Source organism: Rhinolophus sinicus, chromosome 14 (genome assembly GCF_057876585.1).
Source record: "Rhinolophus sinicus isolate RSI-liver-muscle chromosome 14, RSI-T2T, whole genome shotgun sequence".
Classification (NCBI taxonomy): domain Eukaryota; kingdom Metazoa; phylum Chordata; class Mammalia; order Chiroptera; family Rhinolophidae; genus Rhinolophus; species Rhinolophus sinicus.
The window spans coordinates 186,303,630-186,326,904 of NC_142514.1; the positions used below are offsets into that span (position 1 = coordinate 186,303,630).

Here is a 23,275-nt window from a genome sequence, read left to right on the forward strand (position 1 = left end):
ACTGGTCTCCACGGGAGCCCCTCCGACCCTGTGCCTGTTCCCACCCTGCCAGCTGCTCCTTACCCCACGTGCCAGGGCTGCTGGGGCCGCTTGCCATCGTCGCCAGCCCCGCCGAGCCTGTTGAGCGATGGGGACCGGCTGCGGGGCCCGGGGACGTAGCTGCCGATGGTCCTCAGGGCCCCATCGGCCTTGCCGGGCGCCTGCTGCAGCAGCTGGGGCGAGAGGCTGCGGTGGGAGGCGGCAGAGCAGACGGCCCAGTCGGGCACGCTGGAATTGAGGTTGTTGTCGCTGTTGGAGCGCAGCAGGACCCGGGGGGCGGCCAGCGTGCTGGGGGGCCGCCGCCTGCGGTTGGAGTAGGCCGGGGCCTCTCGGAAGGGCACTGGGGTAGAGAGAACGGAGAGGCGGGTGAGTGTGTGGCACTGTCAGCGCTGGGGCGGGGGGGGGGGTAGGGGGGTGCACATGCGAGCCGAGCGGAAGGCGCCGTGCGTTCTGTGTTGAGCCCCCGCAGGACCCCACGTGCACAGAACTCACCCCGACACAGAAGCACAGACGGGGTAGAGACTAAGGACGCCTGCAGCTCAGGAAGGGTCAAGCTAACACTTGAGATGGAAGGGACACGGGGCCCGACTTCCGTCCAGGATAGCAGTGGCAGCAGGCACGTGTGAGGACAGATGGCCCCGCCTCACAGCGCGGTCAGGACACTGCACAGCCACAGAGCTCCTGCTCCTCCTCGCTCTGACCTAAACTTGGCCCCTGCTGTGGGCTGAACGGTGTCCGCACGCCCCCAAGTTCATTACTGAAGTCCTGAGCCCCAGCACATCAGAAGGTGACTGGATGTGGAGCTGGGCCTTTACAGGGGTGATTAAGGTCAAACAAGGTCACTGGGGTGGGCCTTCATCCACTGTGACTGGGGTCCTTATAACAGGCAGAGATCAGGACAGACACACACAGAGGGACGACCATGTGGGGACACGGGGAGGAGACGGCCGTCTGCACGCCGAGGACAGAGGCCTCAGAGCCAGCCCTGCCGACACCTGGCTCTCGGACTCCAGCCTCCAGGACTGGGGACAGTGAGTGTCAGTTGTTTAAGCTTCCCAGTCTGTGGGACTGTGTTACGGTGGCACCAGGACAGTCACATAGCCCTTCCGTCTACTGTGTGGAATTACTTGGCTCTACCCCAAGCACGCTCCCTTCTTCACCCAGCACACAGGGACCCAGCAGCGTGACACGGGAGGGCTGGGCACGCCTCACCTGGCTTCTCACTAAGTTCTAGACGAGAGGCAAGGCCCACCCAGCCTGGGGACGCAGAATGAGGGCACTGCCCCCGGGGACGTGGAAGGGCCAGCACTGCAGCCGCCCGGGTTGCTCCGAGGGCAGGAGTAAGAGAGAGAAAGAGTCCTTTCCAAGAAGAGGCATCTAGAGAACAGTAGCCCCCAGGCTGCAGGGGAAATAACATGCCAGCGACTCCTGGCTGCACAGGACGCGCGCTTCCTTCACACCCTCGGTGCCCAGGCAGCTTTCCCACGCCCCAGGATCTGCATACCCAGCTGAGTGAGCTCTGTGCTGCCTGAGGCCAGGGCTGACCCCAGAGCCTGGAGCTGCAGAGCTACAGAAAACCCGCACCCTCCCAGAGAGCAATCTGGAGACGGGAATCTCGCAGGAGAAGACTGAGTCCTGGATGAGCTCCCACCGCCGGCTGCCCAAGTCAGAGCCACAGTGAAGTCCTTCATGAAAACTAAGGACAGCACCCCTGCTACCAGCCCCCGCCCATGGTGGACAGCAGGGCTCATGGGGACAGAGGTGGCGCTGGCGGGGCTCATGAAGGCAGGCAGAGGTGTGCTGCCAAACTCACTGGGGACAGAGGTGGAACTGGTTAAGCTCACAGGTGGCTCAGAGAGCCCTGGCAGAGCTCATTGGGGTCAGAAGTGGCACTGGCAGAGGACCCTGGGGGAGAGGTGGCACTGGCAGGGCACTGGGGAGAGGTGACACTGTCAGGACACTGGGGAGAGGTGGCACTGGGGAGTGGTGACGCTGTCAGGGCACTGGGGAGAGGTGGCACTGGCAGGGCACTGGGGAGAGGTGACACTGTCAGGGCACTGGGGAGAGGTGGCACTGGCAGGGCTCCACTGAGACAGTTGTGACCCAGTGCACCCGTCTGCCACATCCCAGGACGCCCAGCTGTCCTGGAGAAGCAGAGACGGGGCCACCCTGGGAAAGCCACACAGGAGGGCATGAGGCTTCCTGAGGACACATACTCGGAATTCACATTCTGGTTCAGAACAGTTGGTGAAAATTAGGAAATGACACATGGGGGGGGGGTCACATTCTTTCCAATCAGGCAGCAGTGAGGTTTTGTCCACCCCGTTTCCCCTGAGAAGATTTCATGTGAGAGCAAGACGCAGTGTGCATGCCCTGGGCTCCCCAGCTCGGACCTGCACCCACTCTAACTCCTCAAAGTAGTTGGACTCACAGATAGCGGGCAGGGCCAGTCCCCTGGCCGGGACAGGGCTGGGGACCAGGAAAGGCTGGCGACATTCTCCAGGGACCCGTGTCCAGAGCCTGAGGCTGCTCTCTCCAGGGACACGCCCCCACATCCCCCCCCCCCCCCCCCCGGGAATCAGCCTCCCCACTCCTAGAGAAATTTCATCTTGGGGCAAAGTCCCCGAGTCTGTGTTTTGCTGGTCATGAGGGAAAACCACATGGGGGTCACTCCCCCAGAGCAGACAGAGGCCAGAAAGACTTTAAGGATGAGTGAGAGCTCATCAGTTAGGGTGACAATGCAGCGGGGTGGGGGGTGCTTTGGGGCCACCTGAGACCTGTCTGCCACAGGGGTGGGGACTGAAACACCTCCGCGAGGGCTGAGGCTTCCACCACCTTAGAGAGCAAGTGTGTCCCTCTCACAGAGATTGCTGGCTGGAGACTCACAGCGAGAGCGCCGGCATCTCAAGCAGACACACCAAGTAGAGCAGCCACAGCACTCCCAGCTTCCCGTGTCATCTCCACCGCCCCCCAACCCAAGGAGAGGCCAGGGCTCACGCCCACCATGGGGCAGGGACACTCCTGCTCCAAGGGGACGCTCCTGGACAGGGAAACGCCTGTGGTCCATGACAGGGGCTCACGCCAAGCCCCCCAGGGTCCCTGATGATACAATAGCATCTGTTTTCTGACCAGTGTAACTGAGAAAGATCCAAATACCCTCCACATTAAGTGATGGAATTTGGGGGAATCCTGCCCGTGGCTGAGATGGACTCGGAAGGGACACAGAAAGCTCCTCACGTCACACTCCCCAGGAAAATGTCCACGCTCTGCATGGATTGCAAAAACCGAGTCTCCGAGTGTGAATCTGGGTTACTAACGTAAGAAAGGGAGCAGGAGGAAGGCTGCGTCTTACACAGATTCCCTAGAAACGGCTGAAGAGGGCCTTCTGAGAGTGGGGCTTGGAGAGCGCCGAGAATTCACACCCTCGCAAGTCTGAGGGAAAAAGCAGCGGAGACATCTTACACTGTGCCCTGAGGACGGTGAGTTACTCCAATGGAATCACACAGCGACATTAGGGCGAACATTCAAATGAAAATTGTCTCGCTTAATTACCAAGATTCAACATTAAATTAGTTTCCTGTGCAACTTAATTGCACAGGAACCCTCCGCCCCCCCCCCCCCCACCCCGCATCTGGTTTATGGCTTGGGCTGGGAGCCGCCTTCCTAATGCCTCCAAAGTAACGTCTTCACAAACCTTTCGATTTCACAAAAACGAGAGCTCTCCGTCTGACAAAGTAACCAGAGCCCTCGGAGGAAATGTTTTTTGTGGTGTTTTGTTGTTGTTGTTGTTGTTAAAAAGGGTTAAAAATAACTCTTTCCCCGTCTGAAAATGATTAATATTCCACCCAACTGCGTCCTTCTTTCAGGCAATCTGCAAACTCTAAGTGGGTGGGTGTTTTCTTAACCGTCTTACATGCACTGATTTATACATTCTTTTTCCACAAAAATCACACAAGGTGTGACAAAAAGCGTGTGCACTTTTAAAGTCTGCCACACTCGCTACTTCCCGCCCACCCCATGCACTTGAACCCAGGGACCATCAGGAGAGCGGGATGTGGTCCCGACACCGCCCGCCTGGCCGCTGTGGCCAGTGCCGTCCTCGTCCTCACCTTCCTTCCGTACCCCAAAGAAGTGCTCACGAGCCCCCAGGAAGCAGACAGGCTAGTCAGCGCTTCCTTTGTTTTCCCTGGGACTGAGTCCCCACTATGCCCTGGGCAGTCACCATGGATGCATGTTCCGGAATGCCGTTCTGCAAGGGGCTAGAGACTTGGGGGGACAAAACCAAAATAACACGGCACATTCAAGTGGGTGAAGATTGCAGACCAACTTACATGCCAAGAAGGAACAACCAGCAATTTTTGGAGGAACCGGAGGCCCCCGCTCCCCTGCTAATCCCCGTGCACCGTGCTCCCTGCAGCGTGGCCTTACCTTCCTTTTTGCTGAAGGCATTTAACAAAGACTTCATTTTCCCTCCGACTTTGGCAGCCGTCCGCCGCTCATTATATAACCTTCTCGGATGGGAGGAAGGGGAGCGGCACTGCCCGGCCCCCCGGCGCTGGAGCGGAGTGGACCCGGGGAGCGGCCGCGGGCGTCTGGGCACGGCGTGCCTCCAAGCATCGCTGGGTATGCCAGACCCAGCGTGCTGGTGACAAAGCCCACCCCATAGTCTGTCTGTCAGCTGGGAACCAACTGTGCGTAGATGGGGCCACGCTCAAGCCCCACGGCCTCTCCCGGCGCCCGTCATGTGAGCAGCGCTACTTTGCTTCTGGGATCCGCACCGCCCGGGGAGGGGGGCTAACAGGATCCGAGCATCCTGGAGCCGGCGGCCGGAACACTCGGGAGGCATGTGTGAGCCTGAGCCCCGATTATCGCTGGAAACCGGGCTGCTGCTGGGGCCACGTCTGCTCACACACACCTGGGGCTAAACAGAATGCGCTGTGCTTTGCTAATTTTGTTTGTAAAGAAAAAGCCAAGTTTCCTCTCATGCTACTTGTCTGTCTGCCAGCAGATACGGAGAGCAAGTCCAGAGGCTCAAACCTCCCCAGTGCCAGATAGCTTCACGCCGGACCCACGTTCACTGGGCAGCCTTCGCCTGCGTTCCGGGATTTCTGCACATGACCCAGATTTCCGTTCAAAAGAATCAGACACAAGTACCCATTACCTCCCTGGCCCATCCCCACTGTGGTAATTACCCTGGAGAAAACAGGTCCCCCCCCCCTTTTTTAAAGGGAGATGAAACAATTAAACGGCAGCCGAGCAACGGCCAGCCCTGAATCCAGGCAGCTGAGAAAAATGTGCATCTTCAGAGCCACTTTGCACATTTCTTTAGTGTCTCCACCCGACAGAAGTTGAGGAGACACCGGGCAGGGGACAGTGAGGAAATGCTACCTGTAAAGTAGTGTGTACTGTGTAGAAGGGGCGTCACCAGTGTGCCCTGTGGCAGGTGGCAGGGGGCACCACAGAGGAGAGGGGTCTGGAAGGGGGTCACCACAGAGGAGAGGGGTCTGGAAGGGGGTCACCACAGAGGAGAGGGGTCTGGAAGGGGGTCACCACACGAGGAGAGGGGTCTGGAAGGGGGTCACCACAGAGGACAGGGGTCTGGAAGGGGGTCACCACACGAGGAGAGGGGTCTGGAAGGGGGTCACCACACGAGGAGAAGGGTCTTCTTGAACACTAAACGGGGCTCTGGGGAGCGGGCTCTGTCACCCGCTGTGTCTGCTGCTGGGGCTGTAATTAAGTGTGCAGTTTTTCGGTTGCTAAGAGAACTGCTTCCGAAATTAAAAAAAAAAAAAAAAAAAAAAAAACACAGAGAGAGGAGGAGAGAGAGAGAAGACAAGATGAGGAACAAGCAGCGGGAACATGTGAAACGAAGTCCGTATGGTTGACATACTTGTGACAAGAATGACAGCAGAAGCAGCAATGGGACGCCCAGACTGGCGGACGCCATGCCAGACGGTCTCCCAGTGCGTGAGAACAAAATCTGCCTCGGACCATCCAGCGTGCGCCCTGTATTAGCCACGCACCTAAATGCCATCTCTCTAAGTCCCACCGCATCACGTCACATGCCCTCTGCTGCTGGCACTCTCTGCCTGGGAGACTCCCGCCGCCCACCCCGCCAGGTCCCAACCCCCAGGCCGGAGCCCCAGCTGGTTCTAAGATGTGCCCTAAGAAGTGATTCTGTCACTGCGCATTTATCACCCAAGACCCCACCGAGTTGTCCCGCACACTTCACACCCTTGGGGACAGAGGTGGCACTGGAGAAGCTCAGGGTCCTTGCACATGTGGGACAGGAAGCATAGCTTCCAGAAGCATCTCCCTCAGATGCAGGAAGTGTCACCAACAGGGACTCGACTCAGGGGCTGCCACCGTGGGAGGCTGAAGCTGTGTCCCCGGGCAGACTGGCTGGGGGTCTGTGAGATGGCCATGTCTGGCTCCTGGGGGTGCACTGGCCACAGGCCCGGCCGTCTTCTGGCTGGCACAGGACGCCAGTGACGGCTAGCCAAGGGAGCCCCCTCCAGAGGCTGAGCCCTGCGTGCCACGTGGGCCCCGGGCACTCGCCACAGCTCAGGGAAGCCTCCGGGGCGTGGGAGGCTCAGCGATGCTCAACCCTGCCTCCATCTGTCGGTGATGGATGCCCTCCCAGCTACACGCAGCCTCGTCCCGCGCCAAGTTCCCACGCCAACCTTCGCTGCCAGCGGAGCCGAGTGCCAGCATTCCAGGGTCGATGGTGGTAGGGACGTCACCAAAGGCCAGCGGAGCCCCCAACATTGTAGGCCCGCCCCCAGCTGCTGACCTTGGGTGGAGGATGTAGGGAAAAATCCCACCTCTTTTCTGAGTTGAGGACAGAGGGGGCAGAACCCCAGTTCCCCAAACAGCAGGGACACGTGGCCCAGGTGGGAGAGCCACTGTTTCTCGCAGTGGATTTTGCCCACACATGGGGCAGAGTCAGAAACACAGCATCCTGGGGCTGCCCACCCGAGAAGGGGCCTTGTATCCAGCAAACAGGCCTGGGGTGGAGGGGCCACGCACCCCTACATTCCAGTCCCATGCACTCGTGGATGGCAGGCTCTGTGTGGGTCCAGGGGATACAGAGTAAACAGGAGAGGCTCCTGGTCCCCTCTCGACTGCACAGGGGCGGAGCTGGAAATGAGACCTGACTGGAAACAGTAGGATTTGAGGAACCCAGGAAATAGCCCACACCAAAGGAATCCTATTGCAGACACCTTCCAGTCTTTCAGTAAGCAGACAACTTTTCCAGCCCACATTCCCAGGAATCTGAGTAAAGACGTCACAGAAATGAGGAGCCGTAGCTCTGGCATGTATGTGCAGGCCTACTATGTGCCCGGCCCTGGGCCAGGCTCTGCCCCACAGAAACCCTGTCGGGGAGGTGGGCCTCCGCTGGGAACGAAGGCCTCCTCGCCACGGGCAGGCATGCTCTCCTCGAACACTTCCAGCAACAGGGAGCTCACTACCTGTGTGCGGTGGTTCCCGCTGTCAGACGCAGGCTGACAATCCTGGCTGTGGGCCACATGCACAAGTCTCCTTTCCCTTTGCACAGATGATATGCCTGCACCCGCCACATAGTTTGAAGGGAAAGCCGAGGCACTAAAAGCCCAGACTGCACTCTGCCCTTCACACTGAAACCACAGAGACCCGGGGCTGATCCAAGTGAATCTAGAAATTGGGCAGCAGAGGCAGAGGGAAGTGGACCTGCCCTTGGTCTCCTACCCCCAACCTCCTGCAGAGCCGCAGGAATGAACCAACACGGACTCCATTCTCCAAGACGAGGGGATTAGAAACCCTGAGAGCTGGAGGCCCAAAAGGAAAATCAAGACAAAGATGGAAGCCGAAATTTAAACCCCATTTCCCCGGCAGGCTCCCAGACATCTTTCAGTCCAAGCAGTTCATCCTGTGATGGGTCTCAGACGCTGGGACATTCCCGTGGGGCCCCCATCAGGCTCCTGAGACCCACCGCAAGGTCCTGTGGATGTGACAGGTAGGGTCCCACATGGGTCAGGCCTCCTTGCCCCACAGCCGCGGGTTTGCAGGTGTCCGAGGCCCAGATGTCCAAAGATGGCTGATCTTGCCTTCCCCCAGCCTGGTTCCTTACACAGGGTCTCGCAGGGAAGACCACGAGATGCGATGCTGGGCAGTCCTTCTGACTGGGTGCCAGCGAGGTTTGATTTCAAACGGATTTCATTCCAGGCAAGATGGAGATGGGAGGGGAGCAACTGCTGGGTCCGAGCTGGATGGGGGCACGTGGGGAACTTGTCCACCTGCTTACCCACCCCTCACCATCCCCCCCCATCCCAAAGGACGTGCGAGCGCCTTTTGAGTTGGGTGCTGAATAAAAGACCAAGAAACAGGAGGAAAGATTAGATGGAGGCCCCCAACTCAGAAACTCGCCAGGAAGGAAAAGAGGGTCACCCGCAAAAGCCCCAAACGGTCGGCCTCCTAGCCTGGCCCGTTAGCTCCCCACCTTGGCTGCACCCAGCCCAACCCCATTGCTAGACCCTTCGTAAGAAACAATAAACACACAAACAATAAAAACTGAGAAAGTGTAGGCCGGTCCACCTCCCAGCCCCCGGTTCCTGCCGAGCTTCACCTCTGCGACCCACAGGCTCCCCTCAAGCTCTGCTTCGCCCTCACAAAACCCTCACTCCGTTGGCCCTTTATTTGCCACGTCTTTTGACAACTGCCTGACAACAGGCTGAAAATAATTTCATCTCTTGTATAAAAAAAGGCTCTTCGCACATCAGAACATTTCAAGACTCTGAAATCCTGGCAGGGAGGAAGCGCCAGGTGTTGTAAACATACCCCGGGAGTCTGGCGTGCTGGCAGGTCCCAGGGACATGGCTTGGGGGTGTCCGTGGTGAGCCCACCTCCTCCTGCTGGAGTCACTGAGACGGCACAGGGAAAGAGCCAGACGTGGGAGCCCAGCATGACGCAGAGGCTGGCTCTGTCCTCCTCCCTCGGTGGCTGTGGACTGGCCAGCCACCCCAGCCCTCAGTTTCCCCATCTGTAAGGTGGGAATAACCCAACTCATTGCCAGTGTTGGTTGTGGGATCACCGAGCTCGTGTGTGAAGCACAAAGGAGTGGGGGCACTGACCTTCCGGGTCAAATCCCAGCCCCACGACTTTCCGGGTCTGTGACCCCGGGACAGTCACCACGTCTCTTGGTGCCATTGTTTCCTCATCTGTCAGATGAGGACTGAATGGTGCCGCCTCATAGGAGGGTCATGTCACTCTGGATTTGTAACTGGACTTTAGGGCTGTCAGCGTTGGCTATTTGCATATATTAAATGTAAGAAATCTGGAAGCAGGTGGTGAGGCCATCTGCCCACCCCACCCTGACCACACATCCGTGATAAGTCCTCCCAGGTCCCTCTGGATGCATGTATGTTATTTTTTCTGGTGTCGCCTCCTCCAGGAAGTCTCCCTGACTGATCCATTCATCGGACAGACCCCTTCCCAGGGCTCCCATGACAGCAGTCTGGCCTTGGGGCATTTCCTGGTTCTAGGAGACTTTAAACTCCTTGAAGGCAAGTTCAATGCCCAGACCGCCCACCCCATTACCTTGCAAACTGCAGGTGTACCCTAAAGCTCTGGTGAGAATGAATGAATGAGTGAATGAATGAATGAATGAATGAACCAATGAAGAGACAGGTCGCGAGTCCCAGCTTCTATTTTGTTCTGAGTGTCCTGGGGCAGGTTTCCAGGCATAGAAGGCTGGTCTCCTGGTTGCACTGCAGCCGCCTGGGGCCTGCAGCCACCTCTCCCTACTTCCACCCAGGGTCCTGTCTGCCCCTTGGAGGCCAAGCTGCCCTGGGGCACCTCACATCAGGGCAGGGCTGGCTCCACGGAGCAGCCACGGGTGGCTGGACACCAGGCTGGCCACACAGTCCCAGCCTGGCTCTCTGGTCCCTTGGCACACTGTGAACCACCCACATCCTTTAGTACCTCCCTTTCCTGTGTCAACAAGCCACAGTGGACCTTTGCTTCCACCGAGACAGCCGATGACGCTGGGCCTCGGGCAGGAATGTCTGGAGACCCTGAAATCCCAGATGGTGGGTGATTGATTCCCTTTTCTCCTCAAGTGGCCTGGGGAGTTACTCGGGCCCCACCTCCTACTGTGGGCGGGAGAAGGTGAGCAGGCTGGGATGGAGGCAGCAGAGGGCATGAGGCGACTTCTGTCTTAGCACAAACTCACGGGGGTGGATCCAGCCTCCATCAGACAAGATGCGCACTGGGAACTGAAAGGAGGAAACGGAACTCCAGAGGGCTCAGTGGCTCACCAGCCACACCCTCCCCTGTACCTCGCAGAACTGAAAACCAAATGCCGAGAAAGAGAGCCTTGCCCAGCTCGGCCGGGGCAGGGAAACGGCGGGTCCAGCGTGCCCAGCGTGCCCAGACCAGGGTTCCTCCTGCCCCCACCTGAGCCAAACAGCAGGCCTTGCTGCCTTTCTGCGTAGCTTTGGATCACTGCAATTTAAATATTAGTAGACAACATTTCCCCATCTCACAATCATAGCTAAATGAATCATGCTCTTATAAATAACACAGGATATAAAAAGGCGTCTCGGCAGTAATGCGGGGTTATCTTTAAACAAAGCCGTAGGTGTCTGCGGCGTGTGTACCATCCCCGGCCCCGTCAGTGGGGCTCAGGGAGGGAAGCTTTGCCCCTGGAGGGGCCGTGGAGACTCGGGGCCCGTGGAGAATTGGGGTGAGGGGCACCGAGGTGGAGCTTCAGAACCGCACGGGGCCAGACAGGGCACTGCTGGCAGACGGGGACAGAAGCTCCCGCACGTGCTCCGCACCAGGCTGCTGACACAGTGATCGGGCTTTAGGTACAAGACCAAAGGCAGAGTGGGGTCAGGGAGACGGGTTTTGGAGGGTAGGCCCGGGGCTGACCACAATCAGGGGGAGGGTCCCAGGGCACAGTCTCGGAGGGTCACAGCCTCCAAGTGCTGCCCTCCTCCCTCCGCCTCCCTGCAGCTTTACCCTGCACCAAGGGGGTCCTCCAAGGACGCTGCGTACTCCACAAACTGCTCTGACCGGAGGCATGGGGCACCTGGCAGTGCCTTGGCTTAGAGACAGCAAGGGCCACCCCTGTGGTCCTTCTGAGAACCAAGAGACTGAGGACCCTGGACCACCCACAGAGGAAACTGAGGCTCAGAGTGCCCACCAGCCCTGTCTGCTCAACAGACTCGCGTGAGCCCATGAGGCGTCACAGGACACCTCCCCCCTGGCACAGTGCCACATCCCTCCTGCGTGTTTCCCGGGCCACCCTGAGGACTGAGCCAGGACCCACTGCACCAGGGCTCCCAGCAGAGACTCAGGCCCCTCGGGAGAGAAGACCTGGGCTCCGCCCCTCTGACCCAGCCCTGACTCCCCGAGACTGATCGCCAGAACCCCCCCCAGAATGACGGGACACCGGGGGGCTCTGTGCAAACCTTGAGTCTATAGGAAACACACAAGTGCCAACGGTTTGGATGAGAACCACAGGCTCCTCCCACTGCGGGGCCGGACGCTGGCTGGACCGCCCCTTCCTGCAGGACCTGACCTGACTGGGCCCTTGTCCAGCGTGCACCAAGTAATGGACTCTCAGGGGAGAGCTGGGACTCAGTGTCTTCACCTGTAAACTGGGAGGCCAGCCCCTGCCCTGCTGGTGTCAGGTCTCTGAGAGGGTCCCAAGGCTGCAGAAACCTGGGGAGGGGGCAGCTGTATGTCCCAGTGGCACACTGGGCTCACTCTGGGACCTTACTGGAGGCTGGGGAGTGGGCCCCCACCCTGCATACCCCACCTGCGTAGCGCATCTTCCTGACCCACTGGGTTTCTGGGCATCTGGGAGCCCACAGGGGTGGGTTGCCTATCAGCTTCCCTCCCCTGCAGGGGGCCCAGCAAGGGGAGGAGGGACCACAAGACGCAGGTAGGAGCTCCACTTAGTTTCCTGCCATAGAGTGGGCGCCCCCGTTCCAGTAGCCGTCAGTGAGCCCTGGATGTCGCGAGCTGGCTCACCTATGTGGGTGCATGGAGGCCCCAGCTTCACTCCTCAGTGGGAGTCGGGGGACCCCCTCCTTCAGGGCCACCAGGCGGCCCTGATTCTCAGCCCGGCTCACCACAGCCGTGGTAGCACCCAGAAGCAAAGCTTGGGTGTAGGGGGGTCGGAATCATGCCCCCCCATTGGCCCCTCCCTGCCTGGGACACGTTGCCTTCCTGCTGCACATTCGATGGGGTGCAGCAACTGCACCCACCCAAAGGGAGTCAGCCCCGCAGAGTGCAGTGTTCACATACGTGACAGACCGTGGAGTTCTGGCACAGCGGGAAGCACGACCCATGGAAGAGCCCGCGGGGGCGAACTGAGGTGGCAGCCCGAGGACGAGGCACTTCTCCAGCCTTGGCTGGTTTCCCATGAGCCACCAGGGCGGGACCCCTGCCTCCATCACAGCCTATGGCTTTGTCCTCAAGGGCTCCTCGCCCAGACACCTGGACATTTGGGACTGGACTGCAGATGCCAGGACCACACAGAATCACGGCAGCCACACAACGCCCACGTGTCCAAGGACACTGGAAAGCTGAGCACACACAGCGGCTCAAAGGCAGCTCCCGAGATGGTCAGAGTCACCAGAGTGACCACATGCTGCGGACTGCATGTCTGCGTCCCCAGATTTATACGGTGAGACCCTAACCCCCAGTGGGACGGTATTGGGAGGTAGGCCCTGGGGGTGACGCCCTCAAGATGGGATGAGTGCCCTCAGAGCAGGAGGCAGAGAGAGAGACGTCTTTCTCTGCCACGTGAGGACAGTGACAAGGAGGCTGCCTGCAAGCCAGCGGGGGGCAGGGGGGGGGGCTCTCTAGGGTCTGAACTGGTCAGCACCTTGATCTTAGACTCCAGCCTCCAGCACTGTGAGAGGTAAATGCCCGCTGTGCAAGCCACTGGCCTGCGGTGGTTGTCACAGTTGCCTGAGCTGGCGAGGACACCGCATATGGCACGATGTGTCACTCTCCCCTTCCAGGCCTCTGGGGACCTCATGCCATCTCCTCCGTGCCCCTCCTCCGTGCCCCTGCTCCTCCACGCTGCCCCTCACCCACACAGGCCCCTGCCAGCTGCCTCTCAATGCCCTGAACACAGCTGGGGGCTTTGCCTGCGCTGTGTCCCCACCTGGACCCCTGCAGCCGCCCTGCCCGGGCTGGCCCCTAACTCCAGCCTTCAGCACTCACTCGCAGGGCCACCTCCTCAGAGAGGCATCCTCTCTAAAAGGGTAACCCCCTTATTCTCCATTGGAACCCCTCATTATCTGTCTTTCATTGCATCTATCAAAATTTGAAATCACATGATTTACGAGTTTGCTTATCCTATCTTTTCCCCTCCAGTAAAACATTTGCAGGGACCGAATCTGTCTTATTCACCACTTCACCACCAGAACCGAGCTCGGCCCCTCACAGGAAACCCTTGTTTCAAATCTTCACTCAACAAATGAATAAATAAAAGGACGGCACTTGCCCACCCCCCACCTGGCACTCAGTCATTGAGTCTTTCCCTGTGTTTGCCTCACTACATGAAATGACTGTTTCCAGAACTCTCCCCACTGTGAATATCGCCTTCGCACAACTGGAATGTTCCAGAAGGCATGGGGCAGGAGTGGGGTCCACACACCTTTCTAGCTTCAGGATACAACACAAGACCTGGCACCAAGTGGGAGCTTATAATCACATGTTCCAGTTGCTACAGACAGGACTGTAGGTTCCCGTCTGCCCATCTTGACATCTGGGTTGTCTGTCGGTCTGTTTCTGTTCATTGTGGTTTCTGATATCACACGTTACATTTTCCTGCTTCTTTGCATGTCTAGTCATTTTTTATTCTGTCTCAGCCATTGCCTCCGACCTGTTGTAGTCCCTGGGTCCTGTTACCATCCTGGGAAGCGTGCTGAGCTTTCCTGGCACAGAGGAAAAGTACAAGTAGGACACCGTGCTCCGGGAAGGCTCGGCTGTGGGCTTTTGGGGAGAATCTCTGTTGGCTTGGTCCCTGGATGAGGTCCTGACTTCCGGGGCTCTTCTGGGGCTCTGGCAGAAAACCCAAAGTGTTTGCCAAGCTCCTTTCACGTGGCAGGACTCAACCTGACACTGCCTCCCCTCGGGGGGGGGGGGGCGCTACTAAAATCTCCCCTCGGCTCTTTGAGCGCTAAGCTGCTGCATTCCCCTGGGACCCTGGGAGTCTCATGATAGTTCAGAAGTTAGTCAAGGAGCTGAGAGGATTGTATGTGCAGATGTGGGGGTTCTGCACATAAAGGTCCCCCCTCATCTATTTCCAGACACTCAGGCAGCCTTCACCTCGACCTCCAACCACCAAATCCTTACCCCAGTGACACCCACTTTCTGTCAGGGGAACCCCTCGTTCATGTGGGCCTCCCCTGGCGGGCTCTCTTCCTGTCAGGGGTCCCAGCCCTTCCAGTTCTGTCAGCCTTTGGTTGCCTGCCAATGCCATTGAGCCACTGTTGCTATTTTTATGGTTTATCCAGAGTTTGTCATTGTTATCAGCAGGACACTTGCGTTCATATGACAAGAGCTGCTCGGCCATTATCAGAAGGCAGAAGTCCCGGGCTCATAAACTACATTAAGCCAAGCAGTGCCCCCCCACATGCACACCTGCACACACACGTGGTATCCAGCAGCCAGTGCCTGCTGTCCATGTCCAGAGGCCACAGGTGTGCCCGGGTGGAGACAGTGAGTGTGTCAAAGCAGAGTGAGGCAGAGCGAGGCGGCCTGGCTGTGCCCTGACCACCGACCTCACAAGCAGGGAGGCCCGGGACAAACAGCTGCTCCTGGTACTGGGGGTGCCCTTGCAGGACAGATCCCAGACACTGAGGAGGTTGATTTCCACACAGGAACCCAATGTGTGTGAATTTCCAGCAGCCCCAGGAAGCTGGACGCTGAGGGTAGATGCAGGGGGGCCCCCACCTCGTAGATGAAGGTGTTAGCCGACTGAAACCTGTGCAGGTGCCAGGACGCCCGGAGAATGAAGCACTCATAACAACGCTGTGAGAGCCCCCGTCGGTCCCCACTCAGCTTGGTTCATCATCTCGTTAACAGAGTCTAACGCAGACTTGTATTTGGGGAACTAATTAAGCCTCAGCGACTGATACAACCTTCAAACACATTCCTTCCAGGGCAGAGCCGGCAGCAAGGCTCCCTCCCATTAGACACCAACGTCAGGAAAACACCCAAACCAGGAATAACCCACCCCCGAAGAGCAGGGGAGCAAGGGGGGGGAACAACAGGAGAGCGTCTCTCCCCGCTGGGGGACGTCTTCCGAAGCTGCCCTGGCCTGGCCGTGTTGGCACATGTCTCCTGTGACATGAGAGGTCACGTTGGACAGGATCAGATTCTCTGCAGTAAGGGGCTGAAACCTGCTCGGAAGCAGAAGAACCCTGGGTGGATGGCCGCACCACCCTCATCTTGCCTCTTGGCTCGGAGATTTGGCCTCAGCGAATCCTTCCCCAAGGACCCCTTGCCTTTTCGGGGGAGGGGCCTCGATGCAATAGTTCCCTGTGGGCGTCTGTATGGTGGGAGGAGCCCTGAGCCATTCAGTAGGTACACACGGCCGCCCAGCACACGGCACGCCCAGCACACGGCCTCCCAGCACACTGCACGCCCAGCACACTGCACGCCCAGCACACTGCACGCCCAGCACACAGCCTCCCAGCACACGGCACGCCCAGCACACGGCACGCGCAGCACACGGCACGCCCAGCACACTGCACGCCCAGCACACGGCACGCCCAGCACACGGCCTCCCAGCACACGGCACGCCCAGCACACGGCCTCCCAGCACATGGACTCCCAGCACACGGCCTCCCAGCACACGGCACGCCCAGCACACGGCACGCCCAGCACACGGCCTCCCAGCACACAGCACGCCCAGCACACGGCCTCCCAGCACATGGACTCCCAGCACACGGCCTCCCAGCACACAGCACGCCCAGCACACGGTCTCCCAGCACATGGACTCCCAGCACACGGCCTCCCAGCACACGGCCTCCCAGCACACGGCCTCCCAGCACACGGCACGCCCAGCACACGGCCACCCAGCACACGGCCTCCCAGCACACGGCCTCCCAGCACACGGCCTCCCAGCACACGGCACGCTCAGCACACGGCCTCCCAGCACACGGCCTCCCAGCACACGGCCTCCCAGCACACGGCACGCCCAGCACACGGCCTCCCAGCACACGGCCTCCCAGCACACGGCCTCCCAGCACACGGCACGCTCAGCACACGGCCTCCCAGCACACGGCCTCCCAGCACACGGCCTCCCAGCACACGGCCACCCAGCACACGGCCTCCCAGCACACGGCACGCCCAGCACACGGCCTCCCAGCACACGGCCTCCCAGCACACGGCACGCCCAGCACACGGCCTCCCAGCACACAGCCTCCCAGCACATGGACTCCCAGCACACGGCATGCCCAGCACACGGCCTCCCAGCACATGGACTCCCAGCACACGGCCTCCCAGCACACGGCCTCCCAGCACACGGCACGCCCAGCACACGGCCACCCAGCACACGGCCTCCCAGCACACAGCACGCCCAGCACACGGCCTCCCAGCACACGGCCTCCCAGCACACGGCACGCCCAGCACACGGCCTCCCAGCACACAGCACGCCCAGCACACGGCCTCCCAGCACACGGACTCCCAGCACACGGCCTCCCAGCACACGGCCTCCCAGCACACGGCCTCCCAGCACACGGCTGGCCCCCTTTCATGCCTCTGGACAGAAAGAAGCTTCCAGCACCATCGTCCTGGCTGAAGGTGCCCCCACAGCTCCAGTTCAACTCATTAACACTCTGCTTAAAAAAGTCCAACAAATGCCCCATTTTCCTAATGGGGTCAGCAGGGCACTGCCTTGAATCAAACTCAAGCTGCTGAAGTTACCGCCAAGCTGCTCAGGTTCCCCCGAAACTGTTGTGCATTTTCCTTTTAGGGGCATGAAAGTGTCTCCCCCGAAACCCTTAGCCGAGCCACACACCACCGGCACCACCGCCTTCGTCAGGAGACTGTTGCAAAGGCCGCACACGTCCCCAGCACGGACAAGCTCGCCCAGACCCAGCGCTCAGAGGCACGCTCAGGAAAGCCGCGCAAGCGGACTTGGTTCTGCCTTTTGCCCTTTGAAAGGCTCTGTCCCTACGGCCACCGCATTCTTAGTTAACCCGTTCCACATTCCAGAATATTTAGAGTCCACATGCTGGGGCTTTACAAGTCATGTGACAAACTCCTCAGAGCCAGACTGAGCCGGTTCGGGGCTTTTCGCTTTTATAAATAACGCTGCCATGAACACCTTCCTGCATACACCACTTTCTTCTTGGAATCGCATCCTCCAATTATATTCCCAGCAGCGGAATGGCCAGGTCTGAACGTTTCTATGGCTCAGACATACTTTTGGCAAACTGCTTTCCCCAAAGAGTCACACCAACTTATGTGACCCGGTGACTGCAACCAAATTTTCTCCTAAGAGAACAAAACCATTGTCTGGAGTGAGAAACAAAGAGAACGCATTTCTACCAGGGAACAATAAATTGAGATAAGCGAGGACACTGGGTGGTAATGACCGTGCTCGTGTCACAGGGAGAGTCACACTCTGAACACCCTCCCCTTCCCAGAAGGCGGAGAAGCGGACGGGGAACCAGCCGCCCCTGCCGGTCTCCGAGTCAGTCTCTGAAGCCTCAGCTCAGCTCTGTGAACGTCCGGCGGGAGGACTGTGCCGTCTGCCCTGCGGCCAGCGCCGTGGGAGGGAGGCGGCCACTCCAGTTGCTGGCATTGGCCCTGGAGCTGGACGGGCGCCCAGGGCAGGAAACAGTCCTAGACGCCGAGGACACAGGGGGCTGCTGGGACGTGCTTTACGAAACCTCTGAGTCGTCCACAAAGACGGTTCCCAGAAACCCCAGGACTGGACTGGACGGGTGGGGGAGACCTGATCCCCGTGAGAAACGGGATGTAAGAGATGAAAACTAGAGAGAAGCCCAGTGAAATTAAGAATCAAAGGGATGGACGGGCCTCGTGAATGAATAAGCACTTCCCATAATTAGAGAGACGGGCAATCAGGGAGCAGAACAAAGGGAGCCGACAGCACATTTCCAGGGAGTTTGCAGCTCAGGCTGAAAAGAGCCCCTGTGCGAGTGGTGCTGGGTGGGGTCGCCCCGAGCTTCCTGCCACTAGACAACAAGACTGCGCGCAAGGGGGCAGAAAATGGGGGCCTGCAGAACGGGAAGCGCCATGGATGTCCCATGTCCCCCCAGAGAACTGCGGTCCAGGGCAGGGTCTCCAGATGCCGTCAGGGTGCAGAGCAACCCGAGACCAGAATCAGATTCTGTGTCTTTGTAAAGAGACGGGGGAGCAAGGGGAGGGCCTGGGATTGCGTTTCAGAAGGATGATGACCTCATGCAAAGTCAGGACAGGGAGAGGGGGCTGTCTACCCATCCGGGCAGGAATCAGACTCACTCCCCCTGGGGCTTGCTCTGCCTCCGCTGTCCCTCTGTGAATCACGAGCAATGGCAACGCCGACGGCGCCGACACTGGCTGACACACAGCTGCCGCTGAGGTCCCAGAGCGTCTCAGCACAAGCCCCGTGTTTCATGTCTCTTCCGGGCACTAACCCAACAAGGAGTGCTGTTATCATCCCGTGGTACCAAGGAGGCGACTTCAGCACAGAGAGGTCAAGTGACCCACCGCAGGACACACAGCGGAGGCTCTGGGGTCTGTGTGCTCATTTAAATCAGCACACTTTCTTATCCCTGGGGGACCTGTGCCCCGTGGGTGCCCTGAGCCCAAACATGGAGCCCTGGGGGCAGTCCCCGGAGCAGAGGATGTACTCCCAGCACGTGACATTATTTGGGCATTTATCTGTGTTCGCAAAAGACCACCCAGCCATGGGGCCAGGGCTCCCTTCTATGCTCTAAGGAGGGGGTAACCCCAGCTGGGTCAGCGGGGCACCCCACACAAGAGGGCGGAGCCCTTCATTTTGTAGATGCAAGGTGCAGGCCCGCGCAGGACGAGGGCCCCCCCCAGAGCAGGCCCTGGGGACACTGAGGCACAGGCCTTCATTTCAAGCCTCAGCTGAGCGATTGTGCCAAGCAGGGCACCCACAGGAGGCGGGCCTCCTGCTGACCCACAGTGGCCATGTCCACACCTCTGCCAACCAGAAGCACAGCCATCCACCCTGGAATCTGCTGTCAATGTTAAAAGTGGGGGGACACGCCTGGCTTCCTCACCACCTGCCGAGGAGGACACTGTCCCCCTAGATCTTAAACTGCCTTGGAAAGGAGACCGGCACCAAAATCCTGCCTGCACGTTTCTCTGCACTTAGCAGACCAGGCACCTGCTCTCACTCCCCCAAGGTCCCAGACCCCACATTCAACTCCATTAATTCAGCCCTCGGCTCGGGCTTCATAAACAGATGTCCTACCATGAAAATGCACCCGCAGACCTTAGACAGACGAACGGACTCAGCTCTGCCTGGGGATACCCCAGCCACTGAACAGGCCTCGGCGTGCACAGTGGGCACCAGGGGCGTAGGCTGTGGGGTGGGCTGGTGGGCTGGGGGAGCCGGCCAGTGTGGGGTCCGGCTCCCTTATGGTGCTAGAAGGCCTGGCAGGGCCTGGGCTAGGGGTGGCTCTCCATCCATTTCAGCTGCTGATAAGCGCTCGAGGGCCACGGCTCCTCATTTTCCAGCCCACGAGGCAGGAGGCGGGCGCCTCACCCAGGACGGCCGCTTCTCCTGAGTCTTAGCTACAGCAGTATTGTTACTACCTTCCTAAAAAAGAAGCAAGAAGCCGGGGTTTCTACATGAAATCTCCTAACTCTAAATGCTGGCGTCTAGTTACTATTTTATGAAATGAGTCTTACAAGATGGCTAAAAGAATCTGCCTATGAGTCGCCAGGAATTTGGGGGTTGGGGGCTTGGATGACAGCCAGCTCCCTGCAGGGGAAAGCAGGTGCCACCAGCCCAACCCAGGCACCCGCTAGGCCCAGCAGTTATAAGATGACCCTAGTGACTCAGTGTCTTACTCCCAAAGTGCGTCCCACAGGACCCTGGGGATCCTGGAGGCAGGCTGTGCAAATAGGTTCCATAGACAAGTTTGGGAAATGCCCAATCAAACTAAATGAGGTGGCTTCTTTAGTGCAGGATTTATCAGGGCCTTTAAAATTCCAAAGTCAAGAGCATCCTGAGGGTCCAAGAAGGGAACAAAGCAGGCAGCATGTCCAACAGATTTGACCCCACACCTGTGTTTTGCACAGTGGCATGGAACTCACTAGAACCCATCAAGGGCACAGCATCGAGAGGCTGAGGGAAGTGGCATATGCCAGTGTGCCACTGAGACGCACCCAACACAGGGCACGGTCTCACGTCAGAATCAGAGCCCCAGGGAGCCCGACCCCTGCCGCTCTCAGGACTGCCAGGAATGCAAAGTAGGACCTGATTCTGGGAGAGCAGTTCAGGGAACTGGTGCCCACGGACACTCAGGCCTCCTGACCTGGTGACCGCGCCCGGAGGATTTATGCTGAGTAAGTGAGTCCCAGGAGACCTGAGCTGTGTGCACGAGGCGCCTGCGCCCGGGCCAAACGCTGGGGACAATGAGGCGGCCAGGCACGTCCACCACGGGGTGTGGATAAATACAGTGACAGGTGGGCTCCAAGGTGAGTGCAAAGACCAAGCCCACCATTCAGTCCTCCACAGCCCCCGGCGTCCAGTGGGGCACAGCCTGGGGCAGGCGAGCTCGTCTCTGGGCCTCAGTTCCTTCCTCTGTGACACGGGAAACACCATGCTCATGGCGTGAGGATGACACAGTAACTAGTCGTGGCCTCTTCTCTCTGATGCTCTAATGATGGCATCCACGCAACAAGGAAGCCAAAGCGAAAAACACGCAGACAGAAACATCGTGTCAAATCCACTGCCGGCCGCAATGTACCGAGTCTTCTGGCTGATGATTGGGGAAAACATTTCCTTACATTACCTCCTTTTTAGTGACGTGATTTTTAAATGTGGTAAAACACACATAAAATTGATCCTTTTTGCCACTTTCAAGCGCACAGCTCACTGGCAGCCGGCACACTCACACTGCTGTGGCACCATCACCACCGCCATCCCCAGAACTTGCCATCGTCCCCAACGGACACTCTGTCCCCATGAAACACTCACTCCCCTCCCCCTCCCCCAGCCCTGGCACCACCATCTTCTTCCTGTGTCTGTGAATCTGAGTCCCCAGGGACCTCGTGTGACGGGGTCACACAGGATTGTCCCTCTGTGCCTGGCTTAGTTCGCTCAGCATAATCAGCTCTCCAGGTCCACCCACGGGTAGCACGTGTCAGAATGTCCCCCCTTAGCTCCTTGAATCTTCACAAAGGCATCAGGAAGCCGATCCTCAGAAGGTGAGACTGACTCAGAGAAGGGAAGCAACATGCTCAAGGTCACACAGCTCCAACCTGGACTCGACCCTGAAAGCCCCCACCCCAGACACTCTCCAGCCCCATGGCCACACCGGAGCAGGTGGGAGCAAGGGTCCCCCCATGTTTTCCCCGCATGAGAGCCGGTACTCACGGAGGACAGGCCTGGGTGCTTTACACCCCAACTCCTACTCACCTGGAAGCCCTAGAGCCCGAGGGAGCCATCCAGGTGCAACGCGGAAACCGCGCCTGTCGTGGGGGTCAGCCTCAGCTCCCCTCTCTGCTGAGAACGCAAGTCCTCACCACTCCTGGTGGGGCCCGCAGGTCTGCAGGTTCCGGGTCCCAAGTCCCCACCTGCGCCTGGGATAACGGCCTGCAGCTCCCGTCGGTTGATGGGGACAGCAACTCAGGAAGGACTCCAGGGGCCGCCCCGGACCCCGGCGAGCAACCTGTGACTGGGGGACAGTTGCCGAAGGAGGACCCGCAAGGCTAGACGCTCAACTCAGCCCTGGGCAGAGATCCCCCAGCCCACGCGCATTTTCCATCTGGAAAATGGGCACATGGCCACTCTGCAGGCTCTGGGAGGAAGGCGGGACCTAGCCCTCTAGGTGACATACTGGACTCTCTCTGCATCACGTAGGTCCAAACTTTAGATCCCAACCCCCGAGCCTCCCAGGAAAAGAAGAGGTTTTTCCTCTGGAAGAGGTCTTCTCCCCACTAAAGGTAAAAGAAAGGGCTAGTGTGGCCCAGGCGCCTGCCTGTCCCCCACTTTCTATACTCTCACCTTCCTCCGTAATAGAACCTGGCCCCACAGCAGGAAGCCTGGTCGCCCAGAAAGCAGATGGCACTTCCCTTCTAGAAGGAAGCCATGTGAAAGGTCCTAGCCAATGGATACAAGTAAATGCAATGTTTCCACTGGTGAGAAGAGTCCTTTCAGAGCACGCGTCTGTCTCCTGCTGACCAGCGTGATGATGCGAAGGGTGGAGCTGAAGCAGCCTCCTCGCACGACGAGGGGAATCGGGAATAAAGTCCACACATGACAGAGCACATAAGAGAAAGAACTGGGGCTCAGACACCATGGAACGCTGCCCCGGCGCTGGGGCACCTATGTGGACACTTCTTGGCGGGGCAAACTTTTTAAAAATTTAGAATTAATTGGTTACTCATAGCCACACCTGACCCTGGCTATTAGAGGCCGGCAACACTAGTTCTCTAATACTGAGAGAGGCAGAACAGAGCTTTGGGGCCAGCAGCACAGAGGGTAAGGTTCGGCTCTCCCTGATAATACTGAGTGGCTGCTAGGGTCACAGCCCTCCTGGCCCCACAGTCTGGTGGAGAGACAGACCCGCAAACAAATAATTATAATGTGATCCACTGACACAACCCACTGACCCACGGCAGTCTGTGAGGCAGTACGTCCCAGTGACTACCCACTCCTGAAAGTAATAAAACAGCTCCTTAGAAGCAAGACCCTCCAGGCCAGATTCCTGAAATAGAGGCAGACTTTCTGGGGATGGGGTTACCGGGGTCCCAGCACCTCCCACAGGCCAGGCTTCAGGTCATCACTTCCCGAGAGACCGAGTCCTGGAGGGCGTGTCTGTCACAGCCCAGCCCTGAGGGGACATCCCCCCACCGTGGGGCTGACGAGACCCCGAGGCTCCAGCCGATGGTGGTGGCCAAGGTCACACAGGACGAGGGGGATAAGGGGCAGGAACATGAAGTGAAGCCTGGGCGTGGGGCGCAGCTCACACCATCTCCCAGCTTCTTCACGGGCCAAAGGGCTCCCACGTGGCAG

At 58.9% G+C, this 23,275-nt stretch overlaps 1 protein-coding gene and 1 long non-coding RNA gene across 22 annotated transcripts in view; one reads left to right on the forward strand and one right to left on the reverse strand.

Moving 5' to 3' along the window:
• Window positions 1-23,275, reverse strand: part of SHANK2 (SH3 and multiple ankyrin repeat domains 2) — a 459,770-nt gene that overhangs the window by 252,565 nt on the left and 183,930 nt on the right. For 17 of the 21 annotated variants that reach the window (XM_088789779.1, XM_074336881.2, XM_074336891.2 and 14 more), the window contains one exon: window positions 64-379. In XM_088789779.1, the coding sequence (XP_088645905.1) occupies window positions 64-379 (316 nt within the window). Of the gene's footprint in view, window positions 1-63; window positions 380-4,467; window positions 5,092-23,275 lie in introns of those variants that run through there. The other 4 variants (XM_088789782.1, XM_088789781.1, XM_074336893.2 and 1 more) reach the window with 1 other exon arrangement.
• On the forward strand, window positions 4,658-5,317 carry LOC148755994 (uncharacterized). The gene is made up of 2 exons (XR_016018438.1): window positions 4,658-4,783; window positions 5,048-5,317. It is a non-coding gene; the product is annotated as an uncharacterized LOC148755994 (long non-coding RNA).